Here is a 21,683-nt window from a genome sequence, read left to right on the forward strand (position 1 = left end):
CAAGGTTTAAAATAAAGGAGAACATGGGAATAAAAGAAAAACAAAAATGATCAAAGTAACAAACAACTTAAAACAGACTTCAAATAAAAATGAGACAGAAAATTAAAGCGTAAAAGTGGTAGGTATCGGCTGAATACTTTTGTGGGAGTCATTTTGTTCAACCCTGTTCACTGAGGTAGGCTGTGCTTTGACTTTGCACAAATATGCCTGAACCATGCGCCCTCTTATAAGGATTATAGAGTTATATCTGTGTTCTGGGTAGTTCTGAGTTCTTCAGCTCCAGCCAAATTAAGCCAATCGAGGCTAGCACTTCATATTTGGAATCTGGGTGTGAAATCAAAGAGTCAACCAGAGAGAGGTTTTTGAAGGCACACGCCTCTTCCTGCTCACACCCCTGGTTTGGCAGGGGTTGGGCACAAAGCAATAAGCCATGATGGCTGTTAGCGAGAGCAACCTTGGATGAAGATGGTCAATGTTCATATTTTGATTTAGGGATAAAAAGGGATGTTCACCACAGGTACATTCACAGCGGACAGGTGGACAGGTGGGCTCTCTCACGTCCTCCATGGAGTCAGGTGGTAGTGGTTCAGGCGTTCTCTTTTTGGATCTCGTGAGGTTTCTGATGCTGACATGCTGATGACATCTGTCATTCAGATCAACTATTGATCGATACTGATCGGATCTGATCTGCGCAGGTCTATCTCAAACAAGTCTAGTGCTGTATTTAGTCCAATGCAATGTGGGTAGTGTAGTCTCACCTGTACTGGTGCTGTATGTCCTCACGCTGCTCTCGGTTGGGGGCGGGGACGTGGACTCCAGAGACAGAGAGTCTTCATCCTGGGAGCAGCCGGCCTGGATCGCCCTCAGGTAACTGTGGCTGCGCGAGCGGAAGCAGGAGGGGCGGGGCAGGTCAGGGGGCAGATGGGAGGGTAGGTCACAGGGCAGATCAGGGGGAGAGTCCTGGGACTGGGACCTGGAGTCTCTGTAGGTGGACTCAGAGCTGTGGTCCTCATAAGGTCCACTGTCCATGTCCCTCAACTGTGAGAGAAAAGAATCATGGCAGAAATCTAGGGCAAAACCGTTTGGGAAACATATATAAAAATATATGTGATTTTTCTGCCATATATTTAAATACAATTGGCTCAGTGTACAATGGTTTTCCCCACAGTGTTTTGTTCAGTAACATCCTCCACAGACTGTATAAAAAAGATGAATAAGTGAGTGTAACGTCACCCACAGCGTTCAGCTCCAGTCAGATGAAGCTCATCGAGTCTAGAGCAGTTATAGGGGTCAATGTGAAGCAGAGTTCCATATTTTGAATTCTGACTTCAAATATCATAGCAACCAAAGAGCCAATCTGGAGTGAGGCTGTTGAAGGTAACACCTCTTCGGGTTTGACTGACAGCGTTGCTAAGCGCCCACCCCCTGCTGCACTGGTTGGCGCAGCTGCTTAGCAATGCTGTTACTAATGGCAGCGAGAGCAACCTTGGGGAAAGAAGGCGCCTGATGTGTCTGTTATTAATGTTCATATCTTAATTTACGAACACAATAGCAAATAAAAAAAATACCAGGGTCAGATCAAGCAAACTTAAATATTAAACAAACATAGCTCACAAAATACAGTTTTCAGTGCTGATTTTATTTATTAAGGGAAAAAATCCATCTGAACCTACATGGCCCATGTGAAAAAGTAACTGCCCCCTGAACCTAATAACAGGTTGAACCACCTTTGACAGCAACAACTGCAGTGTTTGCAATAACTGGCAATAAGTCTTTCACATCACTGTGGAGGAATTTTGGCCCACTCTTCTTTGCAGAATTGTTTTAAATCATCCACATGAGAGAGTTTCCGAGCATGAACTGCCTTTCTAAGGTCATGCCACAAAATCTCTGTTGGGTTCAGGTCTGGACTTTGACTAGGCTCCAAAACCCTCATTTTGTTTTTTAAGCCATTCAGAAGTGGACATGCTGTTGTGCTTTCGATCATTGTCCTGCTGCAGAACCCAAGTGCACTTCAGCTTGAGGTCATGAACTGATGGCCGGACATTCTCCTTCAGGATTTGTTGGCAGAGAGCAGAGTTCATGGTTCCTTCAATCACAGCAAGTCGTCGAGGTCCTGAAGCAACAAAACCCCAAACCATGACACGACCACCATGTTTCACTGTTGGCATGACGTTCTTTTTATCAAATACTGTTCATTTTACACCGGATGTAACAGGATGCACACCTTCCAAAAACATCAACTGTTGTTTCATCAGCAGCAAATTTTATTTTTATTTATTTATTTTATTCGGTCATTGCATTCAAAGTCAAACATTATTCAACTTGTATAAGGTTGTACATAACATTTCTATCATAACCGAAACGGTTTAGGCTGATGTAAAAATTACTTATAATCACCTTGAATGCCATCCATGCCATTTTTGCCTAGTCTCTTTCATGAACACTGACCTTTACTGAGGTAAGTGAGGTCTGCAGTTTGGATGTTGTTTTGGGTTCCTTTGTGACCTCTTGGATCAGTAGTTGCTGTGCTCTTGGGGTAATTTGTGTAGGCCGGTCACTCCTGGGAAGGTTCACCACTGCACCATGCTTTCTCCATTTGTGGATAATGGCTGTCACTGTGGTTCAATGGAGTCCCAGAGATTTAGAAATGGCTTTGTAACCTTTTCCAGACTCAGACATGTTAATTACTTTTCTTCTTATCTGCTCCTAAATTTCTTTGGATCGTGGCATAATGTCTTGGCTTCAATATGGCTGACTTCACCTTGTCAGACAGGTTCTATTTAAGCGATCTCTTGATTTGAAAGGTCTGGCATCAATCAGGTCCGAAATTGAACTTGTGATTAATCACAATTACCTCATCATTTAACAAGGGGGGCAAATACTTTTTCACACTGGATCATGTAGGTTTGGATAGTATTTTCCTCTTAACAAATAAAATCATCAAAACAGCATTTTATGTTTACTTGGGTTATCTTTGTTTAATATTTAAATGTGTCTGATGATTTGAAACAGTTGAGTGTGACCCACATGCAAAAAAGTAAGAAATCAGCAGCACTGTACAGTTTATGCATCCACCCCGCAGCTTTCTGTCCACTGCAGTACGCCACTCCCTATTGTACTGCAGTGCATTGTGGGTAGTGTAGTCTCACGTGTACTGGTGCTGTACCTCATAAACATTACATTAGAGCTGAAATGATCCCTCTGACTGGAAGGAGCAGAATATTTTGACTTAAAAAACGGCATTCTGCGATTTGCTTATTTTGTGAGCATCCAAACTGTGATTTTGATGTGAAGCTCTGGTCTCACAGTTGTGAAAAGTGCTTATAAACTCATGTGGTGAATACTTAGAACGCTCAAAATGCATGAGATAAGTGAGGGATAATTTTGAATATGTTTGTGTATTTGTTAATAAGGCCACCTGAGATCATAAGCAGAAGGCACAGAGTTGCAGCCACATTTGTGTCAGTTAGCCCCAGGGCAGCTGTGACTGAACATGGAAGGATTTATGAGCTTTAAAGCACTGAGAGGAGCCCATTATAAATCTGTTCTTTTATCATATCAGTGTCAGTATAATGGCCAGTGTCAAATGGATGATTCATATCTGGTGATAAATAAAACAGAGTGACTATAATTCAGTAATGCCATGTCCTTTCCCCCAGACTCCACCAGAGAGCAGCACAACACCAGCTGAACGCCCCCTTCACGCTAAAGCTATCAGCGTACAGGGCCGGAGTGTGCCAGAGGCCATTAAAGCAGAGACTTTAAGAGTCACATACACATTTTATTGAGAGTCAAGCGCTGCCAGTCCAAAAACAGCTCACATCTGCTCCACTCAAAATGAACCGACTGAAATATTCATACAGTTATTGAGCTGTCACTAAAAGCTAAAAGCCCCGTGTCAACAATATTAGACTCACAAATTACACTGCGGAACATTTGACTCCGGGGCTAAAAACTGTATAATACATAACTCCCTCTGTGCACAGCAGGATAGCTCATTGTATCTCAAAGCTAATGCTAACCTCTATCAAAACCATAGACTGTATAATAGAAGTGGAGTAAGTGGGTGTGACTTCAACCGTAGTGTTCAGCTCCAGTCAACTGAAGCTCATCCAGGCTAGTGGTTATATGGGCCAATTTGAAGCAGAGATCCATACAGTTGTCCCTCGCTATATCGCGGTTCACCCTTCGCGGTCTCGCTGTTTTGCAGATTTTTACCATGCAATTCTGCACACTTTCTTGAACGCGCATTGTGTTCTGTGTCCCAACCGGCCAACGGACAGCAGACCACCGTCAGTCGATCTCCTCTGTGCCGTGTCTCCTGTACAGAGTAGAATGCGCTCAGGCAAATTTACACAAATGTTCGATCGACATTACAGCGGAGCGGCGCCAGGACGAAAAGACGCGGTCAGAGGAACTGTGAAATACACGTGAGTCCCTATTAATCAATTAAACAAGAGAGAATTGTGAGATGTATGAATGTTAATACCTGTCTGAGGAAAGTGCATAAAGTGTGTGGTGAGGGGTTTTACAGCTGCAAAACAAATATAATAATTGTAAAAAAGCTGATTACTTTGCAGATTTTGCCTATTGCAGGTTATTTTTGGAACGTAACCCCGCGATAAACGAGGGACCACTGTATTTGTAATTCCGAAAGCCACTTTGGAGTGAGGTTGTTGAAGGTAACATCCCTTCTCCCCTGGAGTGAGCGCTTAGCAACGCTGTCAATCAAACCTGTTGCTAATGCTAGCCGGCATGACCTTGGGGATAGAGGGCTCCTGATTTGTCTGTTATTAATGTTCATATCTTGATTTACAGACACAATAGTGAAATAAAAATAGCAGGATCATGTGATGTAGGCTAATATGAACATTTTAAGACCAAAATTACAAGGGTTAGGGTTATTTGGAACGCGCCGGCTAGCACGTTAGTTATGTCCATTTATATACACAGTGATTAAAACATAAAATATAAAAACTTGAAACTTAAAGCAAAGACTATCCAGTTGTTTTTATGTGTAGATAACAATTTGTAGAGTTAGCATTGAGAAACAAAGATCTAGTTGTGTAAATACAGAACTGAGGTCTACAGACAGTCCCATCCCATTAAAGTCTGTATTGTTTATGTTCAAGAAATTCATATCGAAATCAATTTTAATTTCTTTTTATAAGCTAGTTTTCACACCCCATTATCATAAACAATGTGAAATGTCTGATGTAAACATTACTACTGAACTGTTTTTTAATAGTATTGTCTACTGCTCCTAATCATTTCAGTGCAAACTAGGTACATTTACATTTACTTACAAAAAATGCAATTCAAAGTACTATGTAACATCACAAAGGACTGCCCTGATTACAAACACCTGTTGAAATGTGGTTACCTCTTAAACGAATTAAACCCCCTCACTCTCCCCTTTAGTCCTTTTTATGTAATACTAGAGTGTACCTGTCCCATGCGACTGCGGCGGGCCAGCGAGTTCACGGCTTCTCTCAGATCATCATCGTCCCATCCAGAAGACACGGTCCCACCCAGTGAATCCAAGCGCTCTCCCCCCAAAGAGTGCATCTGACCCAGGGTAGGGGTAGTGGACAACTCCTGGAGGGATGGAAGACAGCTGTGGAGGAGGAGGAGGAGGAGGAGGAGGAGGAGGAGGAGGAGGAGGAGGAGGAGGAGGAGGAGGAGAATAGGAGGAGAGGAGGGGAGCAGTGGAGGAGAGAGGGGGAGGATGGGACAGAAAGGAGGAAATAGAAGAGCAAAAGAAGAGTGGAAAAAGGAGAAGGGGAGGAGAGAAGACAGGAGGAGAACAGAGGAGGGGAAGAGGAAGAGAGAAAGAGAAGGAAAGAGGACTGTCAGCATTTGGAACACCAGAGTTCTTATAGGGACTAAGCGAGTCTAGTGTGAATATTCTCTACCAGTCAGAAGTTTGGACACACCTGCTCACCCAATGTTTTCTACATTTTATATACACACAGAAGACATAAAATATATGAAGTAAGATATATGGAATTATGTAGCGGAGAAACAAGTGAAATAATTCAAAAGCAAAGGGCAGCTACTTTGGGGAATTGAATATACAATTTTAAAATAAATATATCTTTTTCTGTACTACATAATTCCATATATCTATATGTATATGTACAGTGATGTGAAAAAGTATTTGCCCCCTTCCTGATTTATTACTTTTTTGCATGTGTGTCACACTTAACTGTTTCAGATCATCAAACACATTTAAATATTTACATTTACATTCAAAGTCTATGGTGGACTGGTCTGCATTGTTCACAAAGAAACAGGGAAAACAAAACATCCAAAGGCACTCGCAGAGACCGCAACGCCTCGGACGCATGTCAAGTACCGTAAATTTCAGACTACAGAGCGCACCTGAATATAAGCCGCACCAGCTAAATTTGAAAAGAAAATCAATTTTGTCCATATATAAGCCGCACCTGAATATAAGCCGCAGGTTTTCATATTGTAACATGAGATATTTACACAGAAAGACGCTGCACCGACACGCTTTTTTAAAAACTGTGCCTGAAAATTGGCACCAACACGACATCAACACGGGATGAACACATCTACAGGTTTAGAAAATAAAGCTGCACCAACACGGAAAATCTGCTTTTATTTCCTCTGAAAACTTTTGTCGTCTTTTTACATTGACCAAGTTGGATTCATTGATGTCGAGCTTACGTGCAGTGGCTCTATTTCAGGAGTCGCCCCCGCAGCTCCGGAGCCGCATGCGCCTCTTTCAGCCTTATACTGCGGCTCTGCGTGGCTTGGGAAAATAAAAGTATTTAATTGAAGTGTATTTTATTTCTCTTAGGTCTTTTTTATTGTAGTTTAAATTGGAAGATTATTATGATCTTAAAATAAAATTATATTTTCTTATTTTTCGTTGCTCAAAATAAGCGTCACACTCGCGGAACAATGTTCAAAACAAACCCCGCTCACGTCTCACAGACACGGACACAGACACAGACACGGACACAGACACAGCTCACAGTCCTGCGTAAAGAGCCCTGATTTTCAGACGCTGTGCGCACAGGGGTCAGGAGCAACTTTCGCCCGTCCCTAATGACACACTAATAAGCTCGTCCGTAGATGTATCATGAAAATCCTGCTGGAAATCGCCACAGAAATCTATTTGATGTAGTAGCAAGTATATTATCTGTTCAAATACTTTTCCACAGCACTGTATATCAAATCTATACTCAAGTAGTTAAAAAAATAAGATAAAAAAAAGAAACACTGAATGAGAGGGCATGTCAAACATTTGACTGCTTGTGGATACTTGATGTGACTGCCCATGCAAAGTGCTGAAGGAGCAGCTCTCCAGTGAACAGATGAAAAGTTCTGTTTAACCCTTAAAACACTTATAGACTTGTCATGAGTTTCAGCTTACTGTTATATGCAACATTTTCAGGACTTTTCCCCATTCAAATGATATATAATATTTAGTTAATCACTATGGCAACAGTCATAATTTTTCATCTTTCCATGGGTCATCAGAATGATGAAGATTATATTTTAAATGAATTAATTGTTTTTAATGGTGGACAGTGGACAGATGGGATGACGCTGGAGATTAAAGGGCCCATATCACACTATTCTCTGGTCTATGTGATAATGTGGTTTCCTCATCACAAACAGACCTGGAGTTGTGTTTGTGTAGTCTGTCTGTTATGGACCAATGACGTTTGATTTTCTAACTGTAAATCGAGTGTTTTGTGAAGCCCTAAGGTTCATCAGGGCTTCATGTTTCATACCCCGTGAGTTGCATCAGGGCTTCTCTCAGGAAACACTCTGTTGCACCTTGTGATATCATGTGGTAATACACAAAGTGCTCCATTGTGTTTTAAAACTCCACACACCTTCACTAGAATCATTTGGATAATTTCAACTCTGGAATTGTCCATTTCTACTGAACTAAAGGTAAAAGCAGAAGCTGGTTCCACAAGGTGGAACAGAGCATTCTGAGGTTTGGAGATGTAACAGACTAATAATAAAGTGTTACTCAAACATGTGTGAATGAAACAAACACAACCCCAGGTCTGTTTTTGATGAGGTAACATTATGGCTTAACAAGAGTACATTTTGTATAATATAGGATCTTTAGTACTAATAATCTTACTTACTAACTTACACACTTTACATGAATGCAAACTTACTCACTAAGCTCCATCATTGTAGAGGAGCAGAGCTAAACCATTTAAAGCTGTTAAAGCAACACTGTGTAACTTTTTGGAGGTGGCCTGTCACCTGCATGATTCCATGGAAATACAAAGGAGTTTTATGCCAGACTGTGAACGATTATAGCCAAAGGATTCCATGGAAACAAACAGGAGCAGAACTCCTCCGAGCCAGGTAAGAGTCAGGTTTGCGGAGATGCAAGCCCAAGTCTATTTTTGTGGCTAACAGCTACTTTGTTGTTTAGCTCTATCTCCTCTGAGCTAATGCCCCTGACTGACTGACCTGCTCATGGACCTGCCCATGTGCTGCAGCAGGGGGGCGCTGTGGTGCACAGGGGACCAGAGCACATCCAGAGAGTGTCCATGAAGAAATCCCCAGTCCACCATCCTGCTGCGCGTCACCACCAGGGGGCAGAGTGTTAGGGTCAAAACCACTATCACTACCAGAGCGCAGAGTGTTAGGGTTAAAAACTACTATCACAGTAGTAGTAGTAGTAGTAGTACTAGTATCAGTAGTAACAGTACTTACTTCCAGCCGCAGTCGCAGCCGGTCGGTCAGGCTCTGCTATGTCGCACTTAGATAGCTCTGCCTGCATGCTCTCGGTTGTAGTAGTAGCAGCAGTAGTAGTAGTAGTAATAGAAGGAGCAGAAATAGCAGTAGTAGTGCATTTACTTAGCTAGCTAGGTCTCAGTAGCAGTACTACTAGTAGTAGTAGTGGTACACTTACTCTCTTGGGGGCAGTTGGTTGCTCAGGCTCTGTTGCGTCGCCCTTATATACCTCTGTCTGTGTGTGGCACTCTCTGTAGCAGCAGTAGTAGTAGTAGTAGTAGTACACTTACTTCCTTGGGGGCAGTTGGTCACTCAGGCTCTGCTGCGTCGCCCGTAGGTAGCTCTGCCTGCGGGCGGCGCTTTTAGGTGAGGGTTTGGGGCTGAGGTCGGAGTCATCACTGTCGGCCGTGTCGCCCATGGCCTTCACGTAGCTCCCGCTCCTCATTCGCCGACAGGGGATCTCCATGGCAAGGCCCCTCCCCATGGCCCCGCCCCTGCCCAGGCTGCTGCTCCAGTCATGCTGAAAGAGGAATGAAGGTCAGTCTGTCTGTTATGGACCAATGAAGTTTTCTAACTCTGTGTTGGTTAAATCAAGTGTTTTGTGACGCCCCAAGGTTCATCAGGTCTCCATGATAATACCCTGTGAGTTTCATCAGGGCTCCATGTGTCAGGTCATCAGGGGTGATTGCTGTTGTGATTTTGGGCTCTGCAAAAATCATTGAACGTTAAACTGAACTGAACTGTCTCTGAAAGGTTCATTGATTTATTGATTGAATCAGACAATGAACAGCTCTAGCTTTGACGTGTCGTCGGCTTCATGGCAGGATTCACTTTAGGAAAATACAAAGGTAAACTGCTCATGTCAGTAAGACGACTGGGGCAGATGCTGCAGGGTCTGGGGAGTAGAATGAGGCAGAAAACTCACTTTGGTCAAAACATGCCTTAGTTATGTCAGATAGTTATGATGTGGGGCCGACGATACATTCAAAATGTCTAAATGTCTTCACATTGGCCCAGATGAAAGATTAAATATATTTAACAAGTCAGACTGCTTAAGACTTGTTATCTTCAGTTCTTCATATATGCTTCCAGTGGATCCTGATTGAAGTTTACACCTGTCTCGCCAATCTACTATTTACCTTATTAGGCCACGCCCCCTTTTACCTCTGAACACTTCTAAACTGCTTTTTCTTTGTGGTGGCACTTCTGGTAATCCCATTCATTCCAATGGTGAATTTGAGAAAAGTTTTGCTGTTAAAACCTGATATAAAGTAATGCTGATTTGTGTAAATCTTTCAGTGTTGATGTGTTTTGACCAACACATCAACACTGCAGAAATTCTGGAGGCTTTAAAACGGCTCTGTGTCTGTATAGAACTGTCAACTGTCAAGATCGGCCCCATGCAAAATAATACAACCCCAATGACGACGGGTTTTGCTCTTATATGACTCCACTTTTAGTTTGTAGCTGTTCAGCATGTGAGCAAACACTTGGTCCTCTTCACTAGTGTTGTCACATACTAAAATTTCAAACTTGATTTTGATACTAAGGAATAGACTCGATACTTGATAAAAACACTCTTTCTTTAGACAACAGAATGTGATTTTCCACATTAGTACTTTCTTTTCTATTCCCATGTGGCCTTATATCTGTGTAATCCCTCAGTGGTCCATGAAGGTTCCATAGTGGTCCATTGGTGTATAATAATGTGTCTTATACTTGTTCTGATACAACTTATTAAATAACTATTCAGGAAAGGTTTAATGCTGTCCTGTCAATGGGACATTCTTCATATCGATACCTGTGAACAATGAGGATCTACTTTCGATACTAGTTTTATTATCGATAAATATTGATTATGACTTATGATACTTTTGACGACTCTATTCCGCACTCACCCTCCTCCCGACCTGCAGGTAGTTGGTGCTGAGCTCTTGTTGGCAGGACTTGGACTTGAGCATAGAGCGGTCCAGTGTGTGCGCCCCCTGTTGGAGGAGCTGGCGCGGCGGCTGTCCCATGGTGAGGGTGGACCAGGACCCTCCTTTGATGTAGTCCTGATCAGAGACACCCAGAGATCCCAGACCCCCCAGGCCCCCTAGCCCCTCCCCTCTCGCCGGAGTGGAGAACTTCATCTCTCCGCTGCTTTTGGATGAGCTGATGGTGTTGTAGCCGCTGTGGATGTATCTCTGCTGAGGGCTGAAAGAGGACAGAGGAGAAGTCTTTATAAACAATAGGTCACGTTCATGTTATAGAGTTTGATTAATTTATGATGAACTAAGTGAGTGCGGTGCATTCGGCTACAGCCAAATGAAGCTAATCGAGGCACATGTATCATAGCAACCAAAGAGCTAATCAGGAGCAAGGCTGTTGAAGCTAACGCCCCTTCCCACCTGCACCACTGGATTTGCAGGGGATGGGTGCTTAGAAATGCCGTCAATAAAACCTGTTGCTAACACTAGCGGAAGGTGCCTGATCAGTGTGTTATCAATGTTTATATCTTGATTTAGGGACAAAATAGTGAAATAAAAAAAAAACAGGCTTATGTTGAGCAGGTTAAAATGAACATCTAAAGACCAAAATGATGAGCCTGACAGTAGAAGTCACAGGGAGAGGAAACAGGAGTCGATGGAGGAGAAAGCTGGCGTATTAGCTATGTCCATTTCTATATCAAGTCTAAAGTCTCACCTCTGCAGCCCGTCGTGCGTGCCCAGTCGACCCAGTGTGTGGTGGTAGCTGCTCACGTCACTGCTGTCCAAGTCATCGGAGCTCCAGTATCCCGACATGTTAGACCTCGGACGCCTCTTTGGTTCTTTGGTACCACGGTCTTTGCTCTTTGCTCTCCGGGTCTGCTTCCCTCCATCCTCTGCACTCGAAGACCCCCCTCCGCTCCCAGACGACCGCCCGTTAACATTTTTAACCTGATGCCCTTCCATGGATTGAGTTTTGTTGAACAGTTTCTGGACCGAATTCAGCATGTAGCGTATTTTCCCTGGACTATCCGTGCGCTGTTTGGAATTTGCTAACGCTGTGGTTCTGTGGAACTGCAGCGTGCTAAACCCATCCCTACCTCCTGGAAGATTTTTGTCAAATTCCAGTAAACTTTGTGGGATTTGACTTTTGCTGATGTGGTGTGATATTGTCGCAGATCCACTTGTAATCATCGGAGTTCGTAAACTTGACATGCCCATTCCCGGCTGCATTCCCAAAGACATAGACGTCCCTAAACTTCCCATTCCTCCTAGACTTTCCGGAGGGGAGAAGTCTTGGGAGTCATAGTGGTTGTAGTGAAGCCCAGGGAATGTGCTGCTGTTGGGCATTTGGTTGTTGAGCACGCAGTCTGGAGCGCTGGCGGAGTAGAGGTGAGGGTCCATGGTCCCATAGCGGTCCATCGGAGCGGGCGTGAGGAGGTAGGGAGAGCGCGGTAGCGTGCTGCTGCTGCTCATGGTGTTTTTCGGGGGGTAGAGCGCCTCCCGGTGGTGAGAGGAGGAGGGGTCGCAGGAGTCGGACAGTAGGCGATTACGGTTGACCCCGAGCCCCTTCATGATGGTGAAGGCGACCCCGTTTTCAGAGGAGACGAGCACAGAGGAGTGTCCTGGAACACACACAAAGATTGAGTAGATTGAAAAACTATGACTATTTGTTCAGTTTTCCTTAAAGAGGAAACTAAAGAGTCCACACTTCACTGAGACTGGACAGCTCCACTTGTCACTCACTGAAAGCATGACAATCCCTTTTCTACAGACTGGAACCAAAACACAAGGGCAGATCATTTGACCAACTGCTGTAAAGGTACACGCTTTTGTTTCTTGTTTAATGATGACTTTTTATGGTTTGTGAGCAATCAGATCTCTTTGCCTTGGGCTGTTTAAAACAAGCAGGCGGGAGACCCTCCACTAGAAGTTACGTAGTCCAAATTTAAAAAGAGAGTATTTCACTTCTATGGGTCATTAAAAAGGGGATCTGACATATTTAGATCACCATGTTACCTTTTATTGTTTTGAAAATGCTACATTGTCCAAAACAACATATTAACATGTTTTATAAGCTTCACTTTCTTTTTTTTGACATTCTGAGTCCCCCCATGCTAAGTCACTCCCCCTTCAGAGCGCTATCAAAACACAATCAGCATGCATCCCACTAATGAAACTACTGCACATTATGATTTAGCAGAAGACTAAACTTTTCTTTACTGGCTCATACACATCTCCCTATCAGACAAGATTATTTTTTCCCCATAAAAAAATCATCACATAGCATCCAAAAAATAAACTAAAAAAATAAATATATTAAAAAATGCAAATAAAAATATGAAATAATTGAAAATAAAATACTGTATCTTAGAGGGAGAACAGTGCAGAATCCTCAGTGTGAGAAGAGACAGACACTAGACCACACTCTGCTGAAAACATGTGTGCAGAGGAGGAGAAGAAGAGGAGGAGGGGAAGAAGAGAAGAAGAGGAGGAGGAGAGGAGGAGATGGAATGATGTTATGAGACAGAATGACAATGGGGGACATTCAAAGGATTTTATGAGACCAAATGACTCCTGTTTCTCACATTTTTGCCTCTGGGGGGCACTATAGTGTCAGAGAACATCATATGGACATGGAGCCTGGAAACTGATAACAAAACGACAAACTGTTATTCTGGGATAAAGGTGGCACGATATGTATAAAGGACAGAACCAGGACTAAACTGGAACTAAACAAGGACTAAACCAGGACTGAACCAGGACTAAATCAAGACTAAACCAGGACTGAACCAGGACTAAATCAAGACTAAACCAGGACTGAACCAGGACTAAATCAAGACTAAACCAGGACTGAACCAGGACTAAATCAAGACTAAACCAGGACTGAACCTGTCCCGGGACTGAACTGAGACTAAACTAGATATAAATCAGGTCTTAAACAGGATCTACTCCAAAAAGGACAAAATGTGTTTTCTACCATCTCTCTCTGTCCCTCTGTCTCCATCCTTTGCGCATTCTCTTGAATCTGTTGCTTTTCTCTCTCTCCCATCTCTCTCTCTCTTCTATTTCTCTCTCTGCACTCCCCTACTCTCTCCTTTCCCCTCACTTCTCTCTCTAAATCCTCCTGATAACATTCTCCTCCCCTCCCTCTCTTCTCTCTCTCTGTATCTCTCTCTCTCTCTCTCTTTCTCTCTCTATGTATCTCTCTCTCTTTCTATGTATCTCTCTGTGTATCTCTCTGTGTATCTCTCTGTATATCTCTCTATGTATCTCCCTCTCTTCCCTCTCCTCTCTCTGTGTATTTCTCTCCATCTCTCCCTCTCTCTATGTATCTCTCTCCCTCTCTCTCCCCCTCTCTCTCTATGCATCTCTCTGTGTATCTCTTTATGTATCTCCCTCTCTCCCTCCCTCGCTCTTATCTCTCTCTATGTATCTCTCTCTCTCTCTCTCTCTCTCTCACCCTCTTTCTCTCTGTGCTCCTCCCCCTCTCTCCTCCCCCCCCCCCCTCTCTCTCCATCCCTCTCCTCTCCTGTACATATGGCACACAGATTGCTGTAGTAAATCGCAGTAGGTGCTGAAGGAGCCAGAGCCAAACTTTGCTCCAAATCATTTTTCAGGCCAAAAACTCAATGAAATGCGAAAGATGACAAATGTGTTAAAAGAAATGAGAAACAGGAGGACGGGAGGGCATCTGACACACAGAGATGCAGGACGACGGGAGGGCATCTGACACACAGGGGTATACAACAGGAGGATGGGAGGGCATCTGACACACAGGGATGCAGGAGGACGGGAGGGCATCTGACACACAGGGGTATACAACAGGAGGATGGGAGGGCATCTGACACACAGGGATGCAGGAGGACGGGAGGGCATCTGACATATAGGGATACAGGAGGACGGGAGGGCATCTGACACACAGGGATGCAGGAGGACGGGAGGGCATCTGACACACAGGGATGCAGGAGGACGGGAGGGCATCTGACACACAGGGATGCAGGAGGACGGGAGGGCATCTGACACACAGGGAAATAAACAGGAGGATGGGAGGGCATCTGACACAGGGATGCAGGAGGACGGGAGGGCATCTGACACACAGGGGTATACAACAGGAGGATGGGAGGGCATCTGACACACAGGGAAATAAACAGGAGGATGGGAGGGCATCTGACACAGGGATGCAGGAGGACGGGAGGGCATCTGACACACAGGGGTATACAACAGGAGGATGGGAGGGCATCTGACACACAGGGAAATAAACAGGAGGATGGGAGGGCATCTGACACACAGGGATGCAGGAGGACGGGAGGGCATCTGACATATACGGATACAGAAGAACTGAACCAGCTGAGCCTCCATCTGTTGCTCCACAGAGCTCATGATCTGATCTCCTGTAACAGCCAAGGACTAAACCAGGACTTAACCAGGACTTAACCAAGACTATACTAGGACTATACCAGGACTAAACCAGGACTTAACCAGGACTTAACCAAGACTATACCAGGACTATACCATGATTAAACCAGGATTTAACCAGGACTAAACCAGGATTTAGAATAAAATCCAGTGTAAACATCAGTTGTAGTTCACATTGAGACCATGAGGGGGCGCTGCTTTCCAGACTAAGCGCTGCAGCTGCTGACTCACTTTGGCAGAGCAGAGGATTTAACCAAACAAAAACATCAAATACAGTTCAAACATAAAATAATGACTATAAATGTACAGACACACAGCTCTAAAGTACAAATACACACTGAGAATACAACTGGAATATCTCCACTGTACTACTCCAAATACTCAAACTAATACTACTAACAGCAATACTACAAAAGTACTACTACTATGTACTTCTAGAATAACAGGGGAGAAAGAGAAGACAGAGAGGGCGAGAGAAGGAGAGAGAGGGAGGGAGAGAGGGTGAAAGAGGGACAAAGAGAGGGAGATAGAGGGTGAAAGAGGGAAAGAAGGAGAGAAGGGGGATGTGAGAGGGAGAGAGAGGGGGAGAGAGTTTGAGAGAGTGAGAGTGACAGAGGGAGAGCGAAAGAGGAAAGAGAGAGGCAGAGAGAAGGAGAGAGAGGGTAAGAGCGAAAGGAAGAGAGAGAGGAAGAGAGAGGAAGGGGGGTGAAAGAGAGAGAAAGAGGGTGAAAGAGGGAGGGGGAGAGAGGGACAGAGAGAGAGAGGGACAGAGAGGGCGAGAGAGGGATAGAGGGAGAGAGAGGGTGAAAGAGGGAGAAAGAGAGGGTGTGAGAGAGGGAGAAAGAGTGTAAAAGAGGGAGAGAGATAGGGAGAGAGTGAGGGAGGAGGGTAAAGGTGTGGAAGAGGTGTGAGCGCTGGCTGTAGTGAAAATTAAAGTAATCTACAACTGTGAAAGCAATCAGACAAGTGTGAGGAGACTCAGATGCCCTCCCATCCTCTTGTATCCTTGTGTCAGATGCCCTCCCATCCTCTTGTATCCTTGTGTCAGATGCTCTCCCCTCCACCCGTATCCCTGTGTGTAATGGCCTGTCCCCTCACGTGAGATAGCGCCCCCTCTGTGTCCTTGATACATATGCAGGAGCAGAGAGTCCAGACCTTGGCCTGGATTCTGTCCCGTTTCCTCTAATATAAAACTGTGATAAATGACCTGCAAAAAAAAAAAAAAAAGATCGCTAATAGAAACTGGAGGAGAAGACACAAAATGGAGAACGAGGGGAGGCTGAAGAAAAGACACCTCAGCTTTTCACATTATGTAACTATGGCTGTGTTGATTTGTCCTGGTTTGGTGTTAAACTCACTTTAGTCCTGACTTGGTCTAGTCCTGGTCTAGTCCTGGTTTGGTCCAGCTTTAGTTCTGTGGTTTAAGAGTAACAGTCGTAGCATCGGTGGCAATAGTAGTAACAGCAGGGCGACAGTGACTCAGCGGTTAGAGTGGAAAGGGCCGATGGTGCAGATTGGCAGCCTCAATTCTGTCAGTCTGTCCCAAGGCAGCTGTGGCTATACTATACTGCCACATAGACACTCTATACTGAGTGTAGAGTGAAAGCATAAGGACTACAGAGCATTGCAAACTCCAGGGTCCAAACATGGCCGCCCACTCAAGTCAATGGGCCATTTGGGTTTAACACGGAGAGGTCACTTAGCAACACTGTCAATCAAACCTGTTGCTAACACTAGTGGGAGTGACCACAGGGAAAGAAGACGCCTGATTTGTCTGTTATTAATGTTCATATCTTGATGTACGGACAAAATAGCTAAACAAAAACTACCAGTATCATGTAACGTGGGTCAATAAGAACATTTAAAGACCAAAATGATGAGCCTGACAGCAGCAGTTACAGTCAATGGAGTGCAGTGGCTACTATTAGTAACAGCAGTAGCAATATTAATAGTAGTAGTAGTAGTAGTAGCAGGAGTAGTAGTAGTCTAATATTAGTAGCAGCAGTAGTAATAGCAGTGGTAGTAGCAGATGTAGTGGTAGTAGCAGTAGTAGTAGTAGTAGTAGTAGTAGCAGTAGTAGTAGTAGTGGCAGTAGTAGTAATAGTAGCAGTAGTGGTAGTAGCAGCAGTAGTAGTATTAGTAGTAGTAGCAGCAGTGGTAGTAGCAGTGGTGGCAGTAGTAGTAGTAGTAGTAGTAGTAGTAGTAGTAGTAGTAGTAGTAGTAGTAGTAGTAGTAGTAGTAATTATAATCAGAGTTGTATTTAGTTTTACTTCAGGACAAGGAGAGAATCTTTTGTGGAAAAATTCTCAGCTCACAGTGAAAGTGCTACACCGGATCTCACCAAGGATTTTCACAAAAGAGCGAATTCACAAGTCGAAAAGAGGAGCTAAAAGAGGAGCTAAAAGAGGAGCTGAAACAGGAGCTAAAAGAGGAGCTAAAAGAGGAGCTAAAACAGGAGCTAAAACAGGAGCTAAAACAGGAGCTGAAACAGGAGCTGAAACAGGAGCTGAAACAGGAGCTAAAAGAGGAGCTAAAATCTGAGCTTAAGGAGGAGCTAAAACAGGAGTTCAAACTTAGTCCTGGTTTCATTCTGGTTTAGTCCTGCTTTGATCCTGGCTTAGTCCTGGCTTAGTCCTGGTTTAGTCCTAGGTTAGTCCTAGTTTAGTTCTGGTTTAGTCCTGGTTTAGTCCTGGTTCAGTCTTGGCTTAGTCCTGGTTCAGTCTTGGCTTAGTCCTGGTTTAGTCCTGGTTTAGTCCTGGTTCAGTCTTGGCTTAGTCCTGGTTTAGTCCTGGTTTAGTCTTGGTTTAGTCCTGGTTTAGTCCTGGTTCAGTCTTGGCTTAGTCCTGGTTCAGTCTTGGCTTAGTCCTGGTTTAGTCCTGGTTTAGTCCTGGTTTAGTCTTGGTTTAGTCCTGGTTTAGTCCTGGTTCAGTTTTGGTTTAGTCCTGGCTTAGATAGATAGATAGAAAGGAGCGGAGAGAATGGGGGGACCATCACATATATAGGAGATATAAGGAAGGGAGAGAGGGGGATGAGGAAGGGGAAAGAGAGAGAGAGAGAGGGAGAGAGAGAGCAGCTGTGTCCCTGTGTCTGGATGAGGACAGATCAGTATGAGTGTGATAAGAGTAGACACAAAAGCAGCGCTAACAAAAGAGAAAGAGAGGGGGATCAGACCACACATAAAAGTGATACAAGAGAGAAGGAAGAGAGAGAGAAAGAGAGAGAGATTGTTCTTACAAATGTATTCTAACCTGAATAATCACAATAACTGACAACTGATTAAAGAGCCCATGTTACACTGTTCTCTGATCTATGTTATAATGTAGTAAACCAGGATATTTTATGTTTTCTTCTCTCAAACAGAAAACACTCTGTTCCACCTTGTGATGTCATCATGTGGTAATACAGGAAGTGCTTCACTGTGTTTTTAATCTCCAAACACCACTAGAATAATTTTTGATCATTTCAGCCCTGGAATTTCTAATCTCTGCTGAACTAAATGTAAAAGGAGAAAAACTACCACTTCATGACATCACAAGGTGGAACAGAGCATTTTGAGCTTTGGAGATGTAGACAGACTAATAATAAAGTGTGACTCAAACATGTGTGAATGAAACAAAACACAACTCCAGGTCTGTTTTTAAGGAGGTAACAGCATTATAACATGATTTAAAGCTCACAAAGTTCATTTTGGTTAATATAGAACCTTTAAGTTGAAGTTTTATGATTTTGGTTCTGTTTCGGTGTCATTTCCATTTGTGGCAGTAAACTGACCAGTCTGTATTTCCTTCAGTGTTGTTCTAAACCATAGTGTCTGCCCCTCCCCGCTCCTAAAGGCCAAGTCTCAGCAGGGTCTCACTCCGATATAGACCCTCGGACCGGTCCAGAGTCCTGCTGTTACACATCTGTCACCATGGAAAACTCTCCTCCCTGTCACCGCGGAGACGGAGCATCACTGTCTCACAGCACTCCAGGGTTCCAGGGCACAGAGAGGACACACTAAAGCCTATATCTGATAGGACCAGAGAGGGAGGGGACGGTTTATTCTGCTTTTATACTGGTTTAGTCCTGGTTGAGTCCTGGTTTACTCCTGGTTTTGTCCTGGTTTAGTCTTAGTTTGGACCTCATAATGTTTACTTCAGACCTGTTTGAGATTTGGTTTAGGACCAGATCAGACCTACTTCACCCTGCTTTTGTCCTCGATTAGTCCTGGTCTAGTCTTAGTTTAGTCCTGGTTTAGTCCCGGTTTAGATCCATTTCAGACCAGTTTCAGACCTGGTTTAGACCTGGTCCAACTTTGGTTTACTCCACCTTTGTTCTGGTTTATTTTGGTCCCTTCCTCTGCTTGTTTTGATTCTTGATCAGTCCACTCTTAGTCCTTCTTTAGTCTTGGGTGTCCTGTTTTTAGCAAATATCAGTAGAGACACTTTGAGAAGGAGTAATAGTATTCTGTCACTCGCTTTGTCTTCTATCCCCTGCCCTATGTCTCTCTCTTTCTCCTCTTTCCCCCTCTCCCTATCCCCGTCTCTCTCTGTTTCTCCTCTCTCTCCCTATCTCCTTTTCTCATAGAGCAGTCTGTCCCTGTATTCTTCCAGAGAATATTTCCATGAGTTTCCTTTCAGAACAGTGAGATCTGAGACGAGCCTCGTGAATGAAGAGAGAAAGAGAGAGAGAGAAAGAGAGAGGGAGAGAATGACAGGAACGCATGTGAATGAAGTGAAAGAGAGAGAGAGGGAGAAGAGAGAGAACCATGTTTGGCCTGATGGGGGCTCGGAGATTTAACAATAATCCATTTAATTAACGTATTTATCTTTATTATTTCTACACCCCAGCAGAACAAACAGAAGGTGGTGCAGAGATGAACGATGTGTACGATTTGAGTCCGAGACTGACTGGAAATGGAAGGAAGCAGTCACTCCAGTGTCAGCTCTGATTAAAGTTTGTACTGAAGATATGATCAGGAGATGGAGATGAGGCGAGTCCTGTCTATCTCCTCATATTTTAAGTTCATTTAATCATTTCCTTTGCGGGAGAATATTTTTATGTGCAAACTGTCTGTGGGTTTGGCCCTGGACCTGCTCATGCACAGGCACTTTGGCCGAGCGAGGAGAAACACAGTAATGAGAGGTTTTAAAGTCGGGGCAACACTCACATTTGTGGCTCATTTGTCAAAGGCTCGTTCACAGACGACCCTGCAACACACAACACACAGTATTTACAGTTTACATCAAATATTTACGGAACAGGAACGCACAAGTTCAACTGTTTACAAGTTCTAGTCCAGAGACTGAGGTGAGGGTCAGGACTTTGTCTGACGGCCTCTCTGTGAGACACATGTCCTGATCTTGAGCTAGTCTTGGTCACAGAGAACATGCCAACTCCACACAGACACAGGTAGAACATGCAAACTCCACACAGACATATGAAGAACATGCAAATGCCATACAAACACAGGAAAAACATGCCAACTCCACATAGACACAGGAGGAACATGCAAACGTCACACAGAAACAGGAAGAACATACAAGCTCCACACAAATGCAGGATGAAAATGCAAACTGCACACAGACACAGAAAAAACATGCAAACTCCACACAAACGCAGGAGGAACATGTCAACTCCACACAGACACAGGTAGAACATGCAAACTCCACACAAACACAGGAAGAACATGCAAACTCCACACAGACATATGAAGAACATGCAAATGCCATACAAACACAGGAAAAACATGCCAACTCCACATAGACACAGGAGGAACATGCAAACGTCACACAGAAACAGGAAGAACATACAAGCTCCACACAAATGCAGGATGAAAATGCAAACTGCACACAGACACAGAAAAAACATGCAAACTCCACACAAACGCAGGAGGAACATGTCAACTCCACACAGACACAGGGAGAACAGGCAAATTCCATACGGACACAGAAAGAACATGAAAACTCCACACAGGGAAAACAGGCAAAGTCCACACATACACAGTTAAACATGCAAACACCACACAGACACAGGAAGAACATGCAAACTCCACACAAACATAGACTCAGTGAGAACATGCAAACTCCACACAGACACAGAGGGAAAATGCAAACACCAAACAAACATAGGAAAAACATGCAAACTCCACACAGACATAGACACTGGAAGAACATGCAAACTTCAGACAGAAACTACCACTGTCATTACTGCTGCTGCTAGTGCTGCTGCTGAAAGGTGGGTGCAGTGTCTTGCCAAAGGATACGATACAAATGTACAATTCCAGAAATGAGGAATGAACCGGCAACCTCAAAGATGATGTATTTACTTCAGTGTGGTTCTTTTGTTGTTTCATATCAGTAAATGTGGTCAGGCTCCAGGAAACAGGATAAGCAAGAGCCAATAGTGTCGCCGTAATCTCATTTATCTCCATTCTTACGGTAATCTGATTTCTCTCCATTGTTGTGGTAATCAGATTTCTGTGCGGTGCTTTGGGCAGAGCTGGACCACATGAGGTTTCTATTCTCTTGTACACACATCCTACGACTTATCTGTAGATTTACAAAGATG

At 43.9% G+C, this 21,683-nt stretch overlaps 1 protein-coding gene across 1 annotated transcript in view; it reads right to left on the reverse strand.

Annotated features, from left to right (window-relative positions):
* LOC117370922 (disks large-associated protein 4-like) overlaps nucleotides 1-20,315 on the reverse strand; it is a 31,089-nt gene extending 10,774 nt beyond the window's left edge. Inside the window, exons 1-7 of the mRNA XM_055221794.1 lie at nucleotides 20,284-20,315; nucleotides 11,434-12,340; nucleotides 10,647-10,944; nucleotides 9,039-9,268; nucleotides 8,482-8,589; nucleotides 5,452-5,620; nucleotides 759-1,038 (exon numbers count right to left, since the gene is read on the reverse strand). Of these exons, the coding sequence (XP_055077769.1) occupies nucleotides 759-1,038; nucleotides 5,452-5,620; nucleotides 8,482-8,589; nucleotides 9,039-9,268; nucleotides 10,647-10,944; nucleotides 11,434-12,290 (1,942 nt within the window). The 5' untranslated portion in view covers nucleotides 12,291-12,340; nucleotides 20,284-20,315. The remainder of the gene's footprint in view (nucleotides 1-758; nucleotides 1,039-5,451; nucleotides 5,621-8,481; nucleotides 8,590-9,038; nucleotides 9,269-10,646; nucleotides 10,945-11,433; nucleotides 12,341-20,283) is intronic.
* Between the last annotated feature and the right edge of the window lie 1,368 nt (nucleotides 20,316-21,683).

The sequence above is a fragment of the Periophthalmus magnuspinnatus genome, chromosome 5, assembly GCF_009829125.3.
Source record: "Periophthalmus magnuspinnatus isolate fPerMag1 chromosome 5, fPerMag1.2.pri, whole genome shotgun sequence".
In the NCBI taxonomy this organism is placed as follows: domain Eukaryota; kingdom Metazoa; phylum Chordata; class Actinopteri; order Gobiiformes; family Gobiidae; genus Periophthalmus; species Periophthalmus magnuspinnatus.